At 43.9% G+C, this 17,412-nt stretch overlaps 1 protein-coding gene across 1 annotated transcript; it reads right to left on the bottom strand.

The window, feature by feature from the left end:
* Positions 1-15,430: 15,430 nt before the first annotated feature.
* On the bottom strand, positions 15,431-16,729 carry SOX3 (SRY-box transcription factor 3). Its single transcript, XM_087829321.1, has one exon. The coding sequence runs from the start codon at positions 16,727-16,729 to the stop codon at positions 15,431-15,433; it is 1,299 nt and encodes a 432-aa protein (XP_087685447.1).
* Positions 16,730-17,412: the final 683 nt, after the last annotated feature.

Raw genomic sequence — 17,412 nt, 5'->3', positions numbered from 1 at the left:
ATCTAATTTAATCTTTATATAATTCTGTAATCTGAATACCACTTTTATCCCCACTTCACAGATAAGGAAATTGGAGGCTCAGAGTGTTTAGGAAACATGCTCAAGGTCATACAGCTAGTAAACACAGTAACTGGCTTGGAAAGCTTTGTGGGTTGATGTATTAGAGGTCATAGTCTAATGCTCATTTGGAATATGTGCATTTTGGGTTCTCCCAGGTCTGTAATAATAAAGGTAATATTTTCCCCCCGATTGAGCAGCAAGCCTTTTATAAGCATCATCCTATTTAAATTTAGAGCTATGCTATAATGGAAGTACTACTTTTATCTCCATTTTACAGAAGAACCACTTGAGTCTCAGAGAGGTTAACAAAACATGTTCAAGGAAAGCCAACTAATGAATAGACCTTGGGAAGAGCTGTGATTTGAAGTCTCTCTGATTATAATGCTCAAGCTCTGAAAGACTTACTAACTGGCTTTATAGTTTGAGCCCTAATTCTCTTCTCTGCCCATTGAAAGTACACACTATCTATCAAGGACCTAGCCATATCTTTAGGATTTTAAAGCACAACCAGCTGCCCTGCCACGGCCCTCCCCCCATCAGCACCTCTTGAGCTGTTGCAGCATACTCCTCCTCAGCACCTCCTGTCAGATTCCTCGCTCTTGCTGATTTCAGGGACTGGACTGTCACTGGAATTGCCATTGCTGCTGTAGCTACTCAGGCAGCACATGCTGCAAGTCCTTGTTATCTCTGGACAGCTCTTTTTGGTATGTTAGGGATTTATTCAGTAGAAAAGGAAGAAGGAAAGGAGAACCTTTTGCTGCCCATACTTTTCTCTTCCTGAATATCCTGGAGTTTGTAGCCCTGGAAATGGAAGTGGAAATCGACATGCCCAGAAAGAGAGTTCTAGGTGGACCTACAGAAAATGCATATGAATGCACCTACTGGGGGAGGCCCAAGAGTGGTCCTCACGGACCCATAAACCCTGCAAACAAATTCAGCCCTACAACAAAATCTCCAAAGTGGTCACAATTTCTTCAGTTTTCTTTCCCCAAGATTAGAATGTGATTATCACTACTTTACCATAAAGGAAGTTCATCTTCACACAAGATGAAGTTGGTGCACTAGGACTTATGTGGAATCAAAGAGGAATGGAGAAGCATCACCTGCAGAGTTAAGCTGCTGCTTTTCCTACCTTTAGAAAATTATAGATTTTGGGGTGTGGGCAACAGGGAACATAGAAGCAATGAAGGTACTTTGATAGTTGTAGAAAGAACCCTTGAATTGGAGTGAGGCAGATCTGACTTATCTAGTTAGTTGTTTCAGCTCTACCCCTGAACAACAGTATGACCTTGGACAATCCCTCTCTTTTCTCTTCTCAGGTCCTTCAAGTACTTCCTTATTGGAACTTCAGTGATCCGTGCTCTTGTTTTCTCTTCTCTTTTTAAAATTTCTTACAGCTCTAATATTATTTGATTTTATTCAAGAAGATGGCAAAAGTTCCTTGGGTGCCTCATAGGATGTGCCTTGCACTGTGCAAGTTCCTCAAATAGAGCTACATTCAAAGAACCCGGGGAACACAAAGGCAGGGAGAGTCAGGACAGGCATCTCAGAGGAAGGGCCTCTGAATCTGTGCCCTGAAGGATGAGGGACAGAAAAATAAGACCAAGCAGCAAAAGGAGCACACACTCTTCTGAATTGTCTGAAGTTGTGGAAGGGCCTAAAAGAACCTGGTTCATTTCTAGGAACCTGGGAACTATGAGAGAAATTTGGTATTGCTGTAGGGAGGTATGTAGTGGTAAGAAATGAGGCTAGAGAGCTAAGGAGCCAAGACCAAGTCATGGATGGCCTTGAATGGTTTGTCAAGGAGTTTGGACTTTGTCCTGTGGACAGCACAGGCTACCAACAAAGGTTTTCTAGAAGTACAATTGCATAATCAGATTGTTTTTTACAGGAATATCACTCAGTCCTCAGTATGGAAGATGAATTTTAGAGAGGAGATTCTGGAGGCCTGGAGGCCAGTTAGGATGCTAGTACATGAGTTATATTCCAGATAAAGGACAAGGTCCTCTGGTGGACAATGATCTCCACCTCATATGATATAATGATATATTTATGCCCTTGTGTAATCTCCTCCCCTTGCGTGCAGGTTGGACCCACTGTGTTACTCTTACAGCAAAGGTGATGGGATGTCACTTCCAAGATTAAATTACAGAAAGACTGACTTTCGAAGGCAGCTGCCATGTTGTGAACTGCCCTCTGGAGAGGTCCAAATAGCAAATAAATGATGTCTATGGTCAAAAGCCAGCTAGGACCGGAGGCCTGTTCACAGCCACTTGAGTGAACTGGGAAGTGAGCCTTCTGAGGCAGGTCAACAGCCACATCAGTGACCTTGGAAGCATATCTTATCCCAGTAGAGCTTTAAGACAACTGTACTCACAGCCAAACCCTTGACTACAGCCTTGTGAGAGACCCTGAGCCAGCTATGCCATGCCTGGATTCCTAGCTCATAGAAATGGTGAGATAATAAGTATCTGTTGTTTTATGTTGCTAACATTTGGAGTAATTTCTTACACAGCAATGGATAAATAATACTAGCCCCAACTAAGGCAATGGGAATGAAGAATAGTTGGATTCTGGAAATGGTAGCAAGCTGTGTTGGAGTGTGAGGGGGAAAGAAATGTGTGGGCAGACATGGATGATGTTAAAATGAGGTGGAAAATAGAGTACAAGGTGTTGCTTTGGTAAGGAAAATGATGAGATAGTTTGGTCTACTCAATGTTGGAGGGCCTGTGGGACATACCAATAAATATATTCAAGAGGCAGTTAGATCCAAAGATCTGAAGCTCAGGAAAACAGTATGGACTGGACTTTTGGAAATATCAATGTAGAGGCAGCTCAAGAAGTGCAGAGTCCAAGGCTAGAAACCTGGAGATGTTCAACAGTTAAGAGACTGTCCTTTACCATCAGACAAGTGTTGTTCTCTCTGTGTGTGTGTTTGTGTGTGTGTGTTTATCTATGTATATCTTCTCCCAAGTAGTTACCTCCTATCTAAAATACTTTTCCTTCACTTTGTAGCCATATTTGGGTCCCAGTTTAACCTAACTGATAACTCCAAATATTAGTGAATCTCTCTCCACCTTTCAGGTTTACCTGAGCCTTCTCCAAATGGGATAAGTTCCAGTTGAAACAATGTTCTGCAAATCTCCCTTGACTTCTCCTACTTGTAATTATTGTCAACATCTCTAAAGTTCATATGTAATTTACACACACAGCCTAATTTATTCTTTGCAAATAAATCATAGAAAGTAACAAAGTATGATAGCTTGTTAAAGGAAAAAATCCAGTACATGGAGAATCTAGAAGATGTCAAGTTGACCCAGACTCTTTTTTCAGGAGTTGGTGGTAGTGAGGGTGTTTCTGGCTGACCTGCAGAATGTAAACAGAGCCTGCAGACAGACTGAAAGACAGCTCTATCAGCTGTGCTGGAAGTGTTGACATTACAATCCTACCCAGGGTGTGAGCACAGAAGTTTGTTACCATTCCAATTTTGCTGAACTGCTTGGGGCTTTTGACATTACAGATATCCTGTTCTTGCACATAGAGACTCATAGAAGAATCTTAAAGTTAGAAGGAACCTTAGAGGTCCTTTTAGAACAGAGTGCACAAACTAATTCTAGATGTTTTAAGCTATGTACTTGCAAATAAACAATGGTATTTCAATTGAACAATTAATAAAGCTACAGAGATAATTATTTCAATTGAGCAATATTAGTAGATGGAATTGGATTTTATTACATATAAAACCACATTAAATTTGATGGAGCAATAGTTCAAAAGTGATGTGTATATGAATGATTGTGATTACATACAGAATCATATAGTACCAAACTGAAGTCACATATAAAAATCCATTCTCTGCACCTTAAAAGACCCAGGGTCTATGTTCTCTATCTCTGTTAATGCCATCTCCCTCTCTATGCACCTCCACACAAGGTGAAACAGAGATTCCTATTTCTTGATCCTACTACCCCTCATTTTCACTGCCACTACACCCAATCAGGTTTTTCTCTCTTATCTGAACCAAAATGAAACAGCCTCTTGGCCAAGCCCCCTGCCTCCAGTCTCTTCTCACTCCAGTTTATCCTTCACACTGCAGTCAGCTTGATTTTGATAAAGCACTGACCAAAATCTTTTCCTGTTTCCTGCTGAGTAAAGAATCAAGGTGCAACACCTCAGTGTGTCACTTAAGGACCACAAGTAGGACCTTTTCTACCAATCCAGCCTCATTTCCCTTAACATCTCTCTACCCTCTTTCTCTGCAGCCAGCTATTTAACCACATGGAATTCCCTGACTCCAAGATATATGACTGAACCTTTTTCATGCTGTTCTATTAGCCTGAAACGTCCACTACTCCTTCTCTTCCTATAAAAGTCCTACTCTATATGGTTGAGCTTAAATTATTCTTCTCTAGGAAGTCCCTTCTTCGTTTTTTTCACAGACCTGGCTCTGTGGTGGAACAGCTTCCATTTCATTCTGTCTCAAGACAGAGTCCCTTATTGACTTTCTCTCTCCAACCCTATGTGACTCCCTGTTGTCCTCAGATCCTAGGACACTTCCTGACACATAGAATGCCTTAAAATCTTTATGGAATAAATAAATCATGGGCTTTGGCAAAGCTTTTCAAATATATTTAAAAAGGCCCTGAGGGTTTCACATCTAAATAAAAATTAAAGTTCAGTAAATGTTTTAAATAATTGCTACTTAGTATTATACATTTGTTTTTGGCTTATCGGGGATTTCCAAGATCCACATATAAAAGCATATTAATAAAATCTAAGAGTAATATATGCATGGTAAATTAAACTTCTGTTAAATTTTGTTGATACTTCCATTGAGAATAACACATTTTCAAAATAAATGAGCTCTTAATTACTTTTTTTAACAGGACAATTTTTTCTCAATGAAGATTTCTTTAACACAAAAAGTACTCACTTTTTCCTGTTAAAGAGAGAAAGCTTTATTCTCTTGGCATTTCCTGGTAACCTGGACTGGTAAAATTAGATTAGAAGTCATAATTACTACTTTGCTAGAAGTATGTGCAATCTAATAGATTGGGTGACCTTAAATAGATTATATTTAATTCAATTTTTTTCAATTTTTCCATTACAGTTGACATTCAATATTATATTAGGTTCAGGTGTACAGCATAGTGGTTAGACATTTATATAACGTATGAAGTGATCCCCCAATAAGTCTGGAACCCATCTGGCATTGTTTAATATTATTGACTATATTAAATACAGTATTATTGACTATATTCCCTGTGCTGTACTTTACAGCCCCATGACTATTTTGTAACTACCAATTTTTACTTCTTAATCTCTTCACTTTTTCCCCCACCACCCCCAACCCACTTCTCATCTGGCAGCCCTCAGTTTGATCTCTATATCAATGAGTCTTTTTCAGCTTTGTTTGTTCATTTATTTTGTTCTTTAGATTCCACATATAAGTGAAATTGCATGGTATTTCTCTTTCTCTATCTGATTTATTTAACTTAGCATAATACCCTCTAGTTCCCTCCATGTTGTTGCAAATAGTAAGATTTCATTCCTTTTATGGCTGGGTTATATTCCATTGTATACATGTACCACCTTTTTATCCAATTATCTATTGATGGGCACTTGGGTTGCATTCATAACTTAAGTACTGTAAATAATGCAGCAATGAACATAAAGGTACATATATCTTTTCAAATTACTGTTTTGCATTTTTTAAAATATATACCCAGAAATAGAAATGCAGGGTCCTATGGTAGTTCTATTTTTAATTTTTTGAGGAACCTCCATACTGTTTTCCATAGTGGTTGCACCAATCTGAAATCCCATCAACAGTGCTTGAGGATTCCCTTTTCTCTACACCCTTGTCAACATTTGTTGTTTGTTGATTTATTGATGATAGTCACCTTGAGAGGTGTGAGGTGATATTTAATTGCAGTTTTAATTTGCATTTCTCTGATGATTAGTGATATTGAGCATCTTTTCATATGTCTATTGGCCATCTGTATGTCCTCTTTGGGGAAATGTCTATTCAGGTTCTTTGCCCATTTTTTAATTGAATTGTTTGTTTGTTTTTGTTGTTGAGTTGTATGAGCTCTTTATAAATTTTGGATATTAATCCCTTATCAGATGTATCATTGGTGAATATGTTCTCCCATTCAGTGGGTTTTCTTTTTATTTTGTTGATGGTTTCCTTTGGTGTGCAAAAAATTTTAGTTTGATGTAGTCTCATTTGTTTTTTATTTGTTTGTTTTGTTTGTTTCCCTTGCCTGAGGACATATATCAGAAAAAAACATCTCTAAGAGCAATGTCAGAAAGTTTACTGCCTTTGTTTTCTTCTAGGATTTATATGGTTTCAAGTATTACATTTAAGGCTTCAATCCATTTTGAGTTTATTATTGTATATGGTGTAAAAAGGTGGTCTAGTTTCATTTTTTAACGTGTCTGTCCAATTTTTGCAACACCATTTATCGAATAGACTGTCTGTACCTCATTGTGTATTCTTGCCTCCTTTGTCATATATTAATTGACCATGTAGGCATGGGATTATTTCTCTATTCTGTTCTATTGTTCTCTGTGTCTATTTTTATACCATTACCATGCTGTTTTAATTACTATAGCTTCATAGTATAACTTGATGCCAGGTAGCATGATATCTCCAAGTTTGTTCTTCTTTCTCAAGATTTCTGTGGCTATTTGGGGTCTTTCGTGGCTCCATATAAATTTTTAGATTATTTGTTCTAGTTCTGTGCAAAATGCCATTGGTATTCTGATAGGGATTGCACTGAATCTATAGATTGCTTTAGGTAGTATGGACATTTTAATGATATTAATTGCTTTCATTTATTTGTATATTCTTTGATTTTTCTTCAATGTCTTATAATTTTCAGAGTGCGTGTCTTTTGCCTCCTTGGTTAAATTTACTCCTATTTTTAAATTTTAAAAAAAATATGTCTTGCCCGGCCGGGCATGGCTCAGTGGTTGAGCATTGACCTAGGATCCAGGCGATCGGGGTTTTATTCCCAGTCAGGGCACAGGCCCAGTTGCTGGCTTTATCAATGACTCTCTCATCATTGATGCTTCTATCTCTCTCTCTCCCTCTCCTTTCCTCTCTCTGAAATCAATAAAGATATTTAAAAATAAATAAATAAATAACTTAAAAATATATATATGTCTTTATTGATTTCAGAGAAAGGAAGGGAGAGGGAGAGAGATAGAAACATCAATGATGAGAGAGTCATTGACTGGCTGCCTCCTGCGCACCCTGCACTGAGGATTGAGCCCGCAATCCAGGCATGTGCTCCGATTGGGAATCAAACCTTGATCTCTTGGATCATAGGTTGACGCTCAACCACTGAGCCACAGTGGCCAGGCTGATTTTATATATATACTTTTTTTTTTTTCTTTTTAATCCTCACCTGAGGATATTTTTTTCTCTTGCTTTTTCAGAGAGAGAGTGGAAAGGAGGAGGAGAGAGAAACATCAATGTGAGAGAGAAACACTGATTGATCATCTCCCTCACGCACAAGCCCAGCCAGGGCGGGAGATGAAGCCTGCAACCAAGGTTCCTGCTGTTGGCTGGAATCAAACCTGGGGCTCAGTCCGAGGGTTGACATTCTAACTACTGAGCCAAACCAGCTAGGGCTCTATTTTTAAATTTCTTTTATGCAGTTGTAATTGGAATTGTTCCTTAATTTCTTTTTCTGATAGTTCATTATTGGTGTATAAAAATGCAACCAATTTCTGAATATTTGTTTTGTGTCTTGCTACTTTATTGAAGTCATTGATCAGTTCTAGTAGGTTTTTGTTGAATTTTTCAGGTTCTCTATGTAGTATCATTCATCTGCAAACAATGACAGTTTTACTTCTTTCTTCCCAATTTGGATGCCTGTTATTTCTTCTTCTTAACTGATTGCTCTATCTGGGAATTCCAGTACTATATTAAATAAGAGTGGTGAAAATGGCCAACCCTGTCTTATTCCTTATCTTAAAGAAAACGCTTTTAGCTTTTCCCTGTTGAGTATGATTTTAACCGTGAATTTGTCATAGATGGCTTTTACTGTGTTGAGGTATGTTCCCTTTATTCCAATTTTGCTGAGAGTTTTTCATCATAAATGGGTGCTGGATTTTGTCAAAAGCTTTTTCTGCATCTATTGATATTATCATATGGTTTTTATCCTTCATTTTGTTTATGTGATGTATCATGTTCATTGATTTGTGGTTATTTTACAAACCTTACATCCCAGCAATAAATCCCACTTGATCATGGTGTATGATCTTTCTCATGGATTGCTGAATTTGGTTTGCTAACATTTTGTTGAGGATTTTTGCATCTATGTTCATTAGGCTAATTGACCTATAATTTTTTTAAATGTTTTTTGTCTGATTTGGGAATCAAGGTAATGGTGGCCTCTTAAAATGAGTTTGGAAGCCTCCCCTCCTCTTGAATGATTTGGAATAGTTTGAGGAGGATATGTGTTCATTCTTCATTGAATGCTTGGTAAAATTCACCTGGGAAACCATTCGGTCCAAAAATTTTGTTTGTCATAGTTTTTTAATTACTGATTTGATTTCATTGGTAGAAATCAGTCTGTTCAGATTTTCTGTTTCTTCTCTATTGCCCTTAGAAGATTGTATAGTTCTAGGAATATATACATTTCTTCCAGATTGTCAAATTTGTTGGCATATAATTTTTCATTGTATTTTCTTATAATCCTTTATATTTCTGTCATGTTAGTTGTCACCTCTCCTCTTTCATTTCTGATTTTATTTATTTGGGTCCTCTCTCTTTTTATCTTGTTGAGTTTGGTCAAAGGTTTGTCAATCTTGCTTAACTTTTCAAAGAACCCACTTTCAGTTTCAGCAATATTTTGTATTGTGTTTTTAGACAAAGTACAAACTTTTTTATTGATTTCAGAGAGAGAGAAACATCGATTGCTTGCCTTCTGCATGTGCCCCAATTGCAATCTGGATATGTTCCCTGACTGGGGATCAAACCCAACAGTTTTTGGTGTACAGGATGACACTCCAACCAACTGAGCCACACCAGCCAGGGACAAATATTCACTTTTAAAATGAGTTCTGAGCATAGGTCCTACCACAAGGACCCAGTTGTAGATTGAATCTAGGTTTTTAGTAATTAAAAAAGTTTATTTTGTTGTCCTTTTGGTAATGGTTTGCCATTTTCCATCGACCCTCCCTCCCACTTAGAAGGGATTTTTGGTGGAGGTGGATAAAAACAATAAGCCTTATTAAAGGCAGCTTGGAAAATAGTTGTAAGAAATCATTCAACAGAAAGGCAGGATACGCAAGTTCTAGTTCATTGCTTCTGGCATTAACAAGTTTAACTTTGGCATGCTTGTGCTCCACTGAGTCTCAGTTTCCATCTATGTAAAATGAGGGTGCTAGACTGGATGATTTCTGAGGACTCTTCCTGCTCTAACAGCCTAGGTTAGGAAAAATGCATTTGAGTTTGAAGTAGCACCTGGTATATGCAGCAGCCTCTAGCACTTGACAGTTTGCCCCCAAACTCCTCTCCTACTACAATAGCTACTTTATTGAGATATAACTCAATACCATAAAATTCATGTATGTAACATGCACAATTCAATGGTTTTTAGTATATTCAAAGAGTTGTGCAACCCTCATCACAACTGATTTTAGAACATTTTAATTACTCCCCCAAAGAAACCCTGTACCCAGTTGCAGTCATTCACCATTACTTCTTAACTCCTCCAGCCCTAGGCAACCACTAATCTACTTTCTGTCTCTATGATTTCCCTATTCTGGCCATTAACATAAATGGAATTATACAATATGTGTTCTTTTGTGACTGGCTTTTTTCACTTAGCATAATGTTTTCAAGTTTCGTCCATGATGTAGCATGTATCAGTATTTTATTTCTTTTTAAAAAGAAACTTTTCTTTTTAGAACAGTTATATATTTACCAAAAAATTAGGAAGATAGTTACAGCCCAGTTTCCCTAATTATTAACATCTTTCATTAGTATGGTACAACCATTACATTAATAAACTTATATTAATATATTATTTCTAAACTATATTTTATTCAGATTTTCTTCATTTTTCCCTAAAGTCCTTTTACTGCTCCAAGATCCTATCTAGAATACCACATTACATTTATATTACATTTAGGATTCGTGTCTCCTTAGGCTACTCTTGGCTATGTCAGTTTCTCAGGCTTGCCTTGTTTTTGACGACCTTGACAGTTTTGAGGGTTGCTGGTCAGATATTCTGTAGAATGTCCCTCAATTGGAATTTGTCTGATGTTTTTCTCATGACTAGACTAAACATGGGTTTTGAAGAGGAGGACTACAAAGAAAAAGTATCATTTTCATTACATCACATCAAGGGTACATTCTATCTACATGACTTATCACTGTTGATACTGATCTTGCTGACACAGTGTTTGTCAGGTTTCTCCACTGCAAAGTTATTCATTTCCCTTTTTCCCTACTATTTTCTTCAGAAGGTAGTCACTGTCAGTAGCCCTTATTCAAGGGGAGGTGAGTTATACCTAACCTCCCTGAAGCCAGAGTATTTACATAATTTATTTATAGTTCTTCTGCACAGAAGATTTGTGTATTCTTCTCCCCTCATTTATGTATTTACTTGTTTATTTATGTCAGTGTGAATGCATAGATATTTGCTGTATATTTTGGGTGATAATGCTGTACTACTTTATTCATTTTGTTACAGCAAATTCAAAAACCTTGAAGCAGGAAATAAATTATGTATTTTTGCTAGTAGATTTTATTAATCGTCAGGAAATCTGTGCTTGATGTGTAGATTTGGGAAAATCCACAGATGTAAAATAAAACGTACTGTGCAAAATAATCTTTATCTGAGACAATTACTGGACTTTAAATTGTATTTAGATATGAAAACATTAGGAACCATGACATATTTAACAAAAATTTCTCAAAGAAATCTTTGCTGGGGTTGAGATAAGGAGGGGTAGAAGTGCAAGGAGTTGAGTCCAGAGAGGTGGGCAGGAGCTGGATGAGGCAAAGCTTTGGAGCAGTTGGGAGAGTTTTCCAAGAGCAATGAATAAGAAGAAACTAGAAGATTATTAAGAAGGGAAGTAACAATGATAGGTTTTATGTTTGCAAAGTGGAGGGAATGCTGTAAGAAGAATGGATTGGTGAGGAGCAGAATGGAAGCAGGGAGAGCAGGTAGGAAACCATGGCAGTGGTCCAGCAGAAAGGACAGTGGCTGAGGATGGTGATGATGGGGAGGAGGGACACAGCATATTATGTTTCATTCAGCTGGTGGGTGCTCACCTAGCCCCTCCTCCTCCTGGCCTGGGACCCAACCCCTGGGCTTGTTCTCCTTTCCCCATCCCAAGAGGGCCATGAGGGTTACTCAAGGCCCTGGGTTTATGTGCCTTCTGGGTCCTCAGGAGCTACTGCTTCCTGCTGTTGAGCTTGGCTCCCAAGGAGGTCTTTTTCTTCAGTGAGTGGGTCTGAAGAATGATGGAGCCGCCACTAATCTCCTGCTCCTGCTTACTGAAGAGGGTACTTGGCGGGGAGAGGGGGGTGTTACTCTGATGTGCTTGTCCTACTTGCATTCACTGCAGGCTCCAGGCTGAGGAGAGCTAGAGGATTAGTGATCCTGGGGCTCCCTGCCCCCTTCTCACCCCAAAACAAATGAAGGGAAGGAAAGCTGGAACTTTCTTCTTTAACAAGAAGACACATTTTTCTGTCTTTGTGATAGGGAGGGCATATATTTTAAACATGCTCTTTTTGATGATAACAGGAATACGATCTTATCAGAGAAATTTTAAAAGTACAAGAATATATAAGGAAGACTAACCAGTACTCATAATACTACCCTGCATTTTTTCGTATTTTTCCTGTCATATATACTTATTTTTTCAATAGGTCATAGAAACGGAATATACTTTCGTGTACCTTGCTCTTTTCACTTTGTGGCTTAAGCATTTCCCTCTGTGAGATTTCCTTGCACTAAAATCTCTCCACACACATTTTTTAATCTGTAAAGCCGTCAATTTTTAAAACAAAATTTGCATAATCCTTTCCTATTTGTTGGATATTTGGGTTATGTGTAACTTTTACCATTATAGGGAGGCCTGTGATGAAGATCTTTGTTTATACATCTCTGTCTGCATTTTGGGTGCCTTCTCTTGCTCTAAATTTCTAGAAGGGTGATTAATGAGGGGAGCTGTGTAGACACAAGAAAGACAGTTTCTATGTAAGAGAATTCCTGCCTAAAGGTGCCTCTGCTCCTGTTACTGGAAAGATAAAAAATAGGGACTGGTGTTTTCTACTTCGTAAAATCCTATGGTCCCCACATCATTTCATCATTTGCCAAGGGGTGGCCACTAGGTGCCTGCATCAGGAATTACCTCTTTTCTCTAGAGACCTGTGGGACTGTGAGCTTGAGAAGCATCTTAGACTGAATTTCATTGGTTTCTCTCTGTCTTGTGGTGCAGCAGAGAGCCCTCTGTGCCTGTGATGCCATAGAATCAGCTAAGCAACCTTGAGCACTGCCATTTTCCCCTTCGGGGCCAGAGGAGTGTTTGGGTGTGACCAGATTTTGTTATTGTTGACACTTAAGCAGCAGAACTCCTATTTCAAATGAAAAATCTTACAAGAACCGCAATCTATAAAACCTTAAGGAGCAGTTGTCCTGGTACAGGTGTGTAGAGAAGAATGTGTGTGTGTGTGGTGCGGGAAAGTGCTCTGGTTTGAAAACTCTGGCCTAGAGGATAGAAGTTTCACTGCAGTTCAGTTCAGTTCTCCTCACAATTGCTGAAATTTAGAAAAAAAATATCTTTCTTCTGTATTTAAATCCTCCAAATATGCTGATTGATGAAATCTTTTCTCTTAAAGGCAATTGGGAAATCAGACCAAGTGGAGCAGAAAGCCATGGATGTTTAGAGAGGGAGTGAGCAGTATGTGAGACCCCCTGAAAGGGTGACCCTGGCACTTCTAAGAAGGCAATAGCAGAATGGACTATTGGAAAGAAGTGTCAGTTTATCCCCTGGTTGGCACTGCCCCTCAGCAGAATAGAATTGCTTGTTGTCACCGTCCTGTTTCTGGAGTCATTTCAGACCAAATCTTGTATCCATAATTGCTAGAAATTTGAACCCAGAGTAAACTACAAACAGGCACTTTATCAAGACCCAAAAACTGTGAAAGCTATGACAAGAAAGTTTCCTCCAGCTCGTGAGACACTGAACCACAGGCAGTGGGCTGAGGCTTAGCAACCTGGAAGCCTGTATGGTTAGTTCCAATCCCGGCAGCGGGGACCAGCCAGGAGGGGCCTGAGGCCTGTGGCCCTGGGATTGGAAATGACGAAATAATGCAGAGGCCTTGCCCAGTTCAGCGGAGATGCAGCAGGCTCGGGAGGAGCTCCGGGGTGGAGGGCAATGGGCCGGGGTCTGTAATTCACCACCAGGAGCCCCCACTCCCACCCCTTGCTGCATAGTGTGAGGTGGGGTGCATAGGTGGGAGGAAGAAGGTGCCAGAGTCTGTTGGGGAGGGATGGCGCTACTGTTCCCGAGACACCTGACTTCTCTTGTAGAGGCGCGGTGACCTTAGTGTTCCGTATCCTCAGTTATGTGTAAAAAGCGGGAACGACCCCCGAAGTTGTTGAAAGCTCCCGCTCCTCCCCCTGAGACCCGCCGCAGCGCGCAGGTGAAAGGCTAGCCCGCACAAAGAAGCTGGTTGAAAATGTGGAATTTGAATCAATTTACGGGAGATTCTGTCGCCTGTGGTCAGGAGTAGATGAGGTTTAGAACGGCACCAGGACGAGCTTATTGGAAAGTCCGAGTTTAGTTTTACCGGGATAGCGAGGTAACAGGATTAAAAGGATTAAGGAAATCACCTCAAACAGCTGAGAAGGCGGTAAAAAAAACACTGGTTCTATTTGTTTTCTTCCTAGGCTCCATACAGATACACTGGGGCCGTGTGGCCGGGAGCGAAACGCAAGGACTTTCAGGGGACACGGCGGCTTGGCCAAGGGTCAGGGATTGGGGAAAGTCGGTGGGGGAGGAGTAGAAGAAACCGGGCTCGCGGCTTGGGAGGAGAGGGAGCCACTTTTAGAAAAGAAGTCCGTGGACTGAGTTGACAAGTGAAAAGGAAAAAGCCATTCGAAGAAGTTTTAAAGCTCTTTTAGATCGTTTTTAGAGCTCTATGTTGTACTTTGAAAAACCAAACGTTCTCCCACCACGCCTGAAATGTACTCATTTCCTCCTAGGGATTCCTGTAACCCATTTATGTTTAATAAGATAATTGAGCTTTCAGAAGGGTTTCCGTTTTGTAAATATTTCAGGTCGGCTCAAGTGTCTTCCCGCCCCAGTGCGCAGAGGTAAAGGGGCCCCTTTTCGGCCTCTCGGCGCTATCAACAAGTGCGCGGCTGCGGGAGGTTCGCTTCAGCTACACTGTTCTGCTCACTGCCAGGAACACAAACTACTTTCTCCTCGGAGTTTCAGTTGAAAATACTGGCAGCCGCTGTGTTTTAGTTTTACCAGTAGTTAGAAAGAAACAATTTCAGACCACTCATCGTCCCCCTCACGTGCTTCCTGCCCACAGGACAGGTCCACGGTTGTAATACCCCAACCCGCACCTCAAGTTTCATGCCCCCAAAATTATCAGGACTCCATTATGTTGGTTATAAAATTTATTGATCTCTCATTTAAGAATTAAGAGTAATCCCTTGAAAAACACGAAACAAAATAGCCCCTTCCCCACAACACAAACGAAATCCGAAAACATTAGCGCGACGAAATATCAAATATTGATCACGGCAGAAATCACAACGCAACAAACTAAATGCGGACTGGACAAGCTGTCCCGCGGCCAGGGACGGCGACGCGGGAGACACACGCACACCTGGCTATAAATTAACACTGGGTTTAGCTGCCGCGCCCCTCGGCGCGGCCAGCCCCCGAAAACCCGCGAGGAAAACATGCAACGCGACCGGAGGAGGGGGCGTTGCAAGTTTCAGGCCAGCCTCACCCGACAGTACGTTTCTCCCATTCACTCCACGGCTACCGGCAAACTAAGGAGAGCACATTTTCAAATGCAACCGGAAAACCCAGGAACCCCGGGGGAAGAGGGGGTCTGCTTTTTCTTGGCGAACATCACAGCGACTCCAGCCTACGAAAGGGGAGGGGAGGGCAGCGGAGCTCTAGCAAGTGCCGTTTCGGCTGCCCCGGACTTCTTTTGGCTTCTGGACACAACCCGACAGCTACGGCGAAACTTTCTGTCGTCCCCTTCATCGGTACAAGGCAACAGACCCGGGCAAGCAAAGCTAAACAACAAGGCGTCCCAGCTTGGGGCTGCGGGGTGGGGCGGGGCGCGGGGGCGGCGAGCGCGGGCCGGCGCTCAGATGTGGGTGAGCGGCACGGTCCCGTTGACGGCAGTCCCCGCGCCCTGGTAGTGCTGGTGCACGCTGTGCAGGCGGCCGCCGGGCAGCGGCGAGGCGGCGTCGGCCGCGTCTCCGCCGGGCGGCAGGTACATGCTGATCATGTCGCGCAGGTCTCCGAGGCACGCGCGCTGCGAGTGCGAGGCGATGGCGGGCGGCGGCGAGCTGGGCTCGGTCTTCACCACGGCGCCCATGGGGCCCAAGCTCATGGCGGCGGCGGCGCCGGCCGGCTGCTGCCCGTAGGCGGCGGCGGCGGCGGCGGCGGCGGCGGCCGAGGGCGCCATGGCCCCGTAGCCCGAGGCGGCGGCGGCGGCGGCCGCGGCGTTCATGTAGCTCTGGGCGGCGGGCGGCATCATCGGGCCGTACTGCAGGCCCGCCATGTCGTAGCGGTGCATCTGCGGCAGCGCGGGCGGCGGCGGGCTGCTCATGGTGGCGGGCTGCGCGTAGCCCAGCTGCTCCTGCACCAGCGAGTACGCGCCGTTGGCCCAGCCGTTCACGTGCGTGTACGTGTCCAGGCGCTGGCCCACGCCCACCGGGCTGGCGGCCGCGGCGGCGGCGGCGGCGGCGGCGGCGCCGGGGGGCAGCAGGCTGCCGGGCAGCGAGTACTTGTCCTTCTTGAGCAGCGTCTTGGTCTTGCGGCGCGGCCGGTACTTGTAGTCCGGGTACTCCTTCATGTGCACGGCGCGCAGCCGCTTGGCCTCGTCGATGAACGGCCGCTTCTCGGCGTCCGTCAGCAGCTTCCAGTCGGCGCCCAGGCGCTTGCTGATCTCAGAGTTGTGCATCTTGGGGTTCTCCAGGGCCATCTTGCGCCGCTGCCCACGGGACCACACCATGAAGGCGTTCATGGGCCTCTTCACGCGGTCCTGGTCGCTGCCCGCGCCGCCGACGCTCGCGCCGCCGCCGCCTGCGTTCGCGCCGCCGCCTGTGTTCGCGCTACTCTTGCCGGCGCCGCCGGGGGCCGCGGGGCCGCCAGCTCCCGTCCCGGGAGTGGAGGGCCCCACGGGGCTCTTGAGTTCAGTCTCCAGGAGGCTGTACATGGCCGGAGCGGGAAGAAGGTGCGCCAGAGTGGCGGGAGGAGAAGGCGCTCCTGGGGCTGGAGCGGCCACGGTGAAAAGGCCTGGGGGCTCCGTCGGAGGGGCGCTTGGGGGCCGGTTGGCCAGCGGGTCGGGCGGGAAGGACAGGCTTGCCGAAGCACTCCGAGCCAGGTCTACAGCAACCCGCAGGCCACTCGCACCTAAGCGTTGTCGCGCGGGCCGCATTCGCTGTCTGGCCGGGTGCTCGCCAGGCCCCTTATATACCTGCTTCGATCCCCCAGGGTTCGGCTGGGTCCGCCCCTCGCCTCAGGGAGTCCCAGTGATTGACGGGCCTGCACTGATGCACTCTGGCCAATCATCACGGAGCCCCCAGTTCGTCCCCCACTGCAAAAAACTTCGGGGAGCCCTTTCATTCACCTCCACGCCCCTCTTGGGCCGGATGACGTGATGAGAGTTATTCAGGAGGCGGGAGTCCCGGAGAGCCACTCAGAGACCACCAATTAGGGTCTCAAAAAGTTTGAAAGAACAAAACTCTAGGGGGTGACTGAGGGGGGAGGGGCGCACGAGCAGGATTCAGGGGAGAGGAGGCAGAGGAGCGCCCATGGGGTCTGGAAAACAACTTTGCAGCCCTCTCAGGGCCGACCCGTGCCCAATCCGGGGCCACCACGCAAAGCTTTCCGCTGTCTGCGCGGAGGCCCTCCAGCCGCTTCTTCTGCCAGTGCTTGGACACTGGGCATCGCCAGCATCCAGGCGGGCTTGGGGTTCGGGGCGCCACCGAGGTGCCCCGGGCTGCGGCTCCGAGAAGCCCTCCCTGGAATCGGCCTCTGTCCAGGCGGACAGAGCAGAGGTCAGGGAGCCGCGTGGGAGACAGGCTTCGGGACCGCAGAGCGCACAGGAGGCTGTGAGGC

Source organism: Miniopterus natalensis, chromosome X (assembly GCF_054644295.1).
Source record: "Miniopterus natalensis isolate mMinNat1 chromosome X, mMinNat1.hap1, whole genome shotgun sequence".
NCBI lineage: Eukaryota > Metazoa > Chordata > Mammalia > Chiroptera > Miniopteridae > Miniopterus > Miniopterus natalensis.
This window is presented reverse-complemented; position numbering and strand designations above follow the sequence as displayed.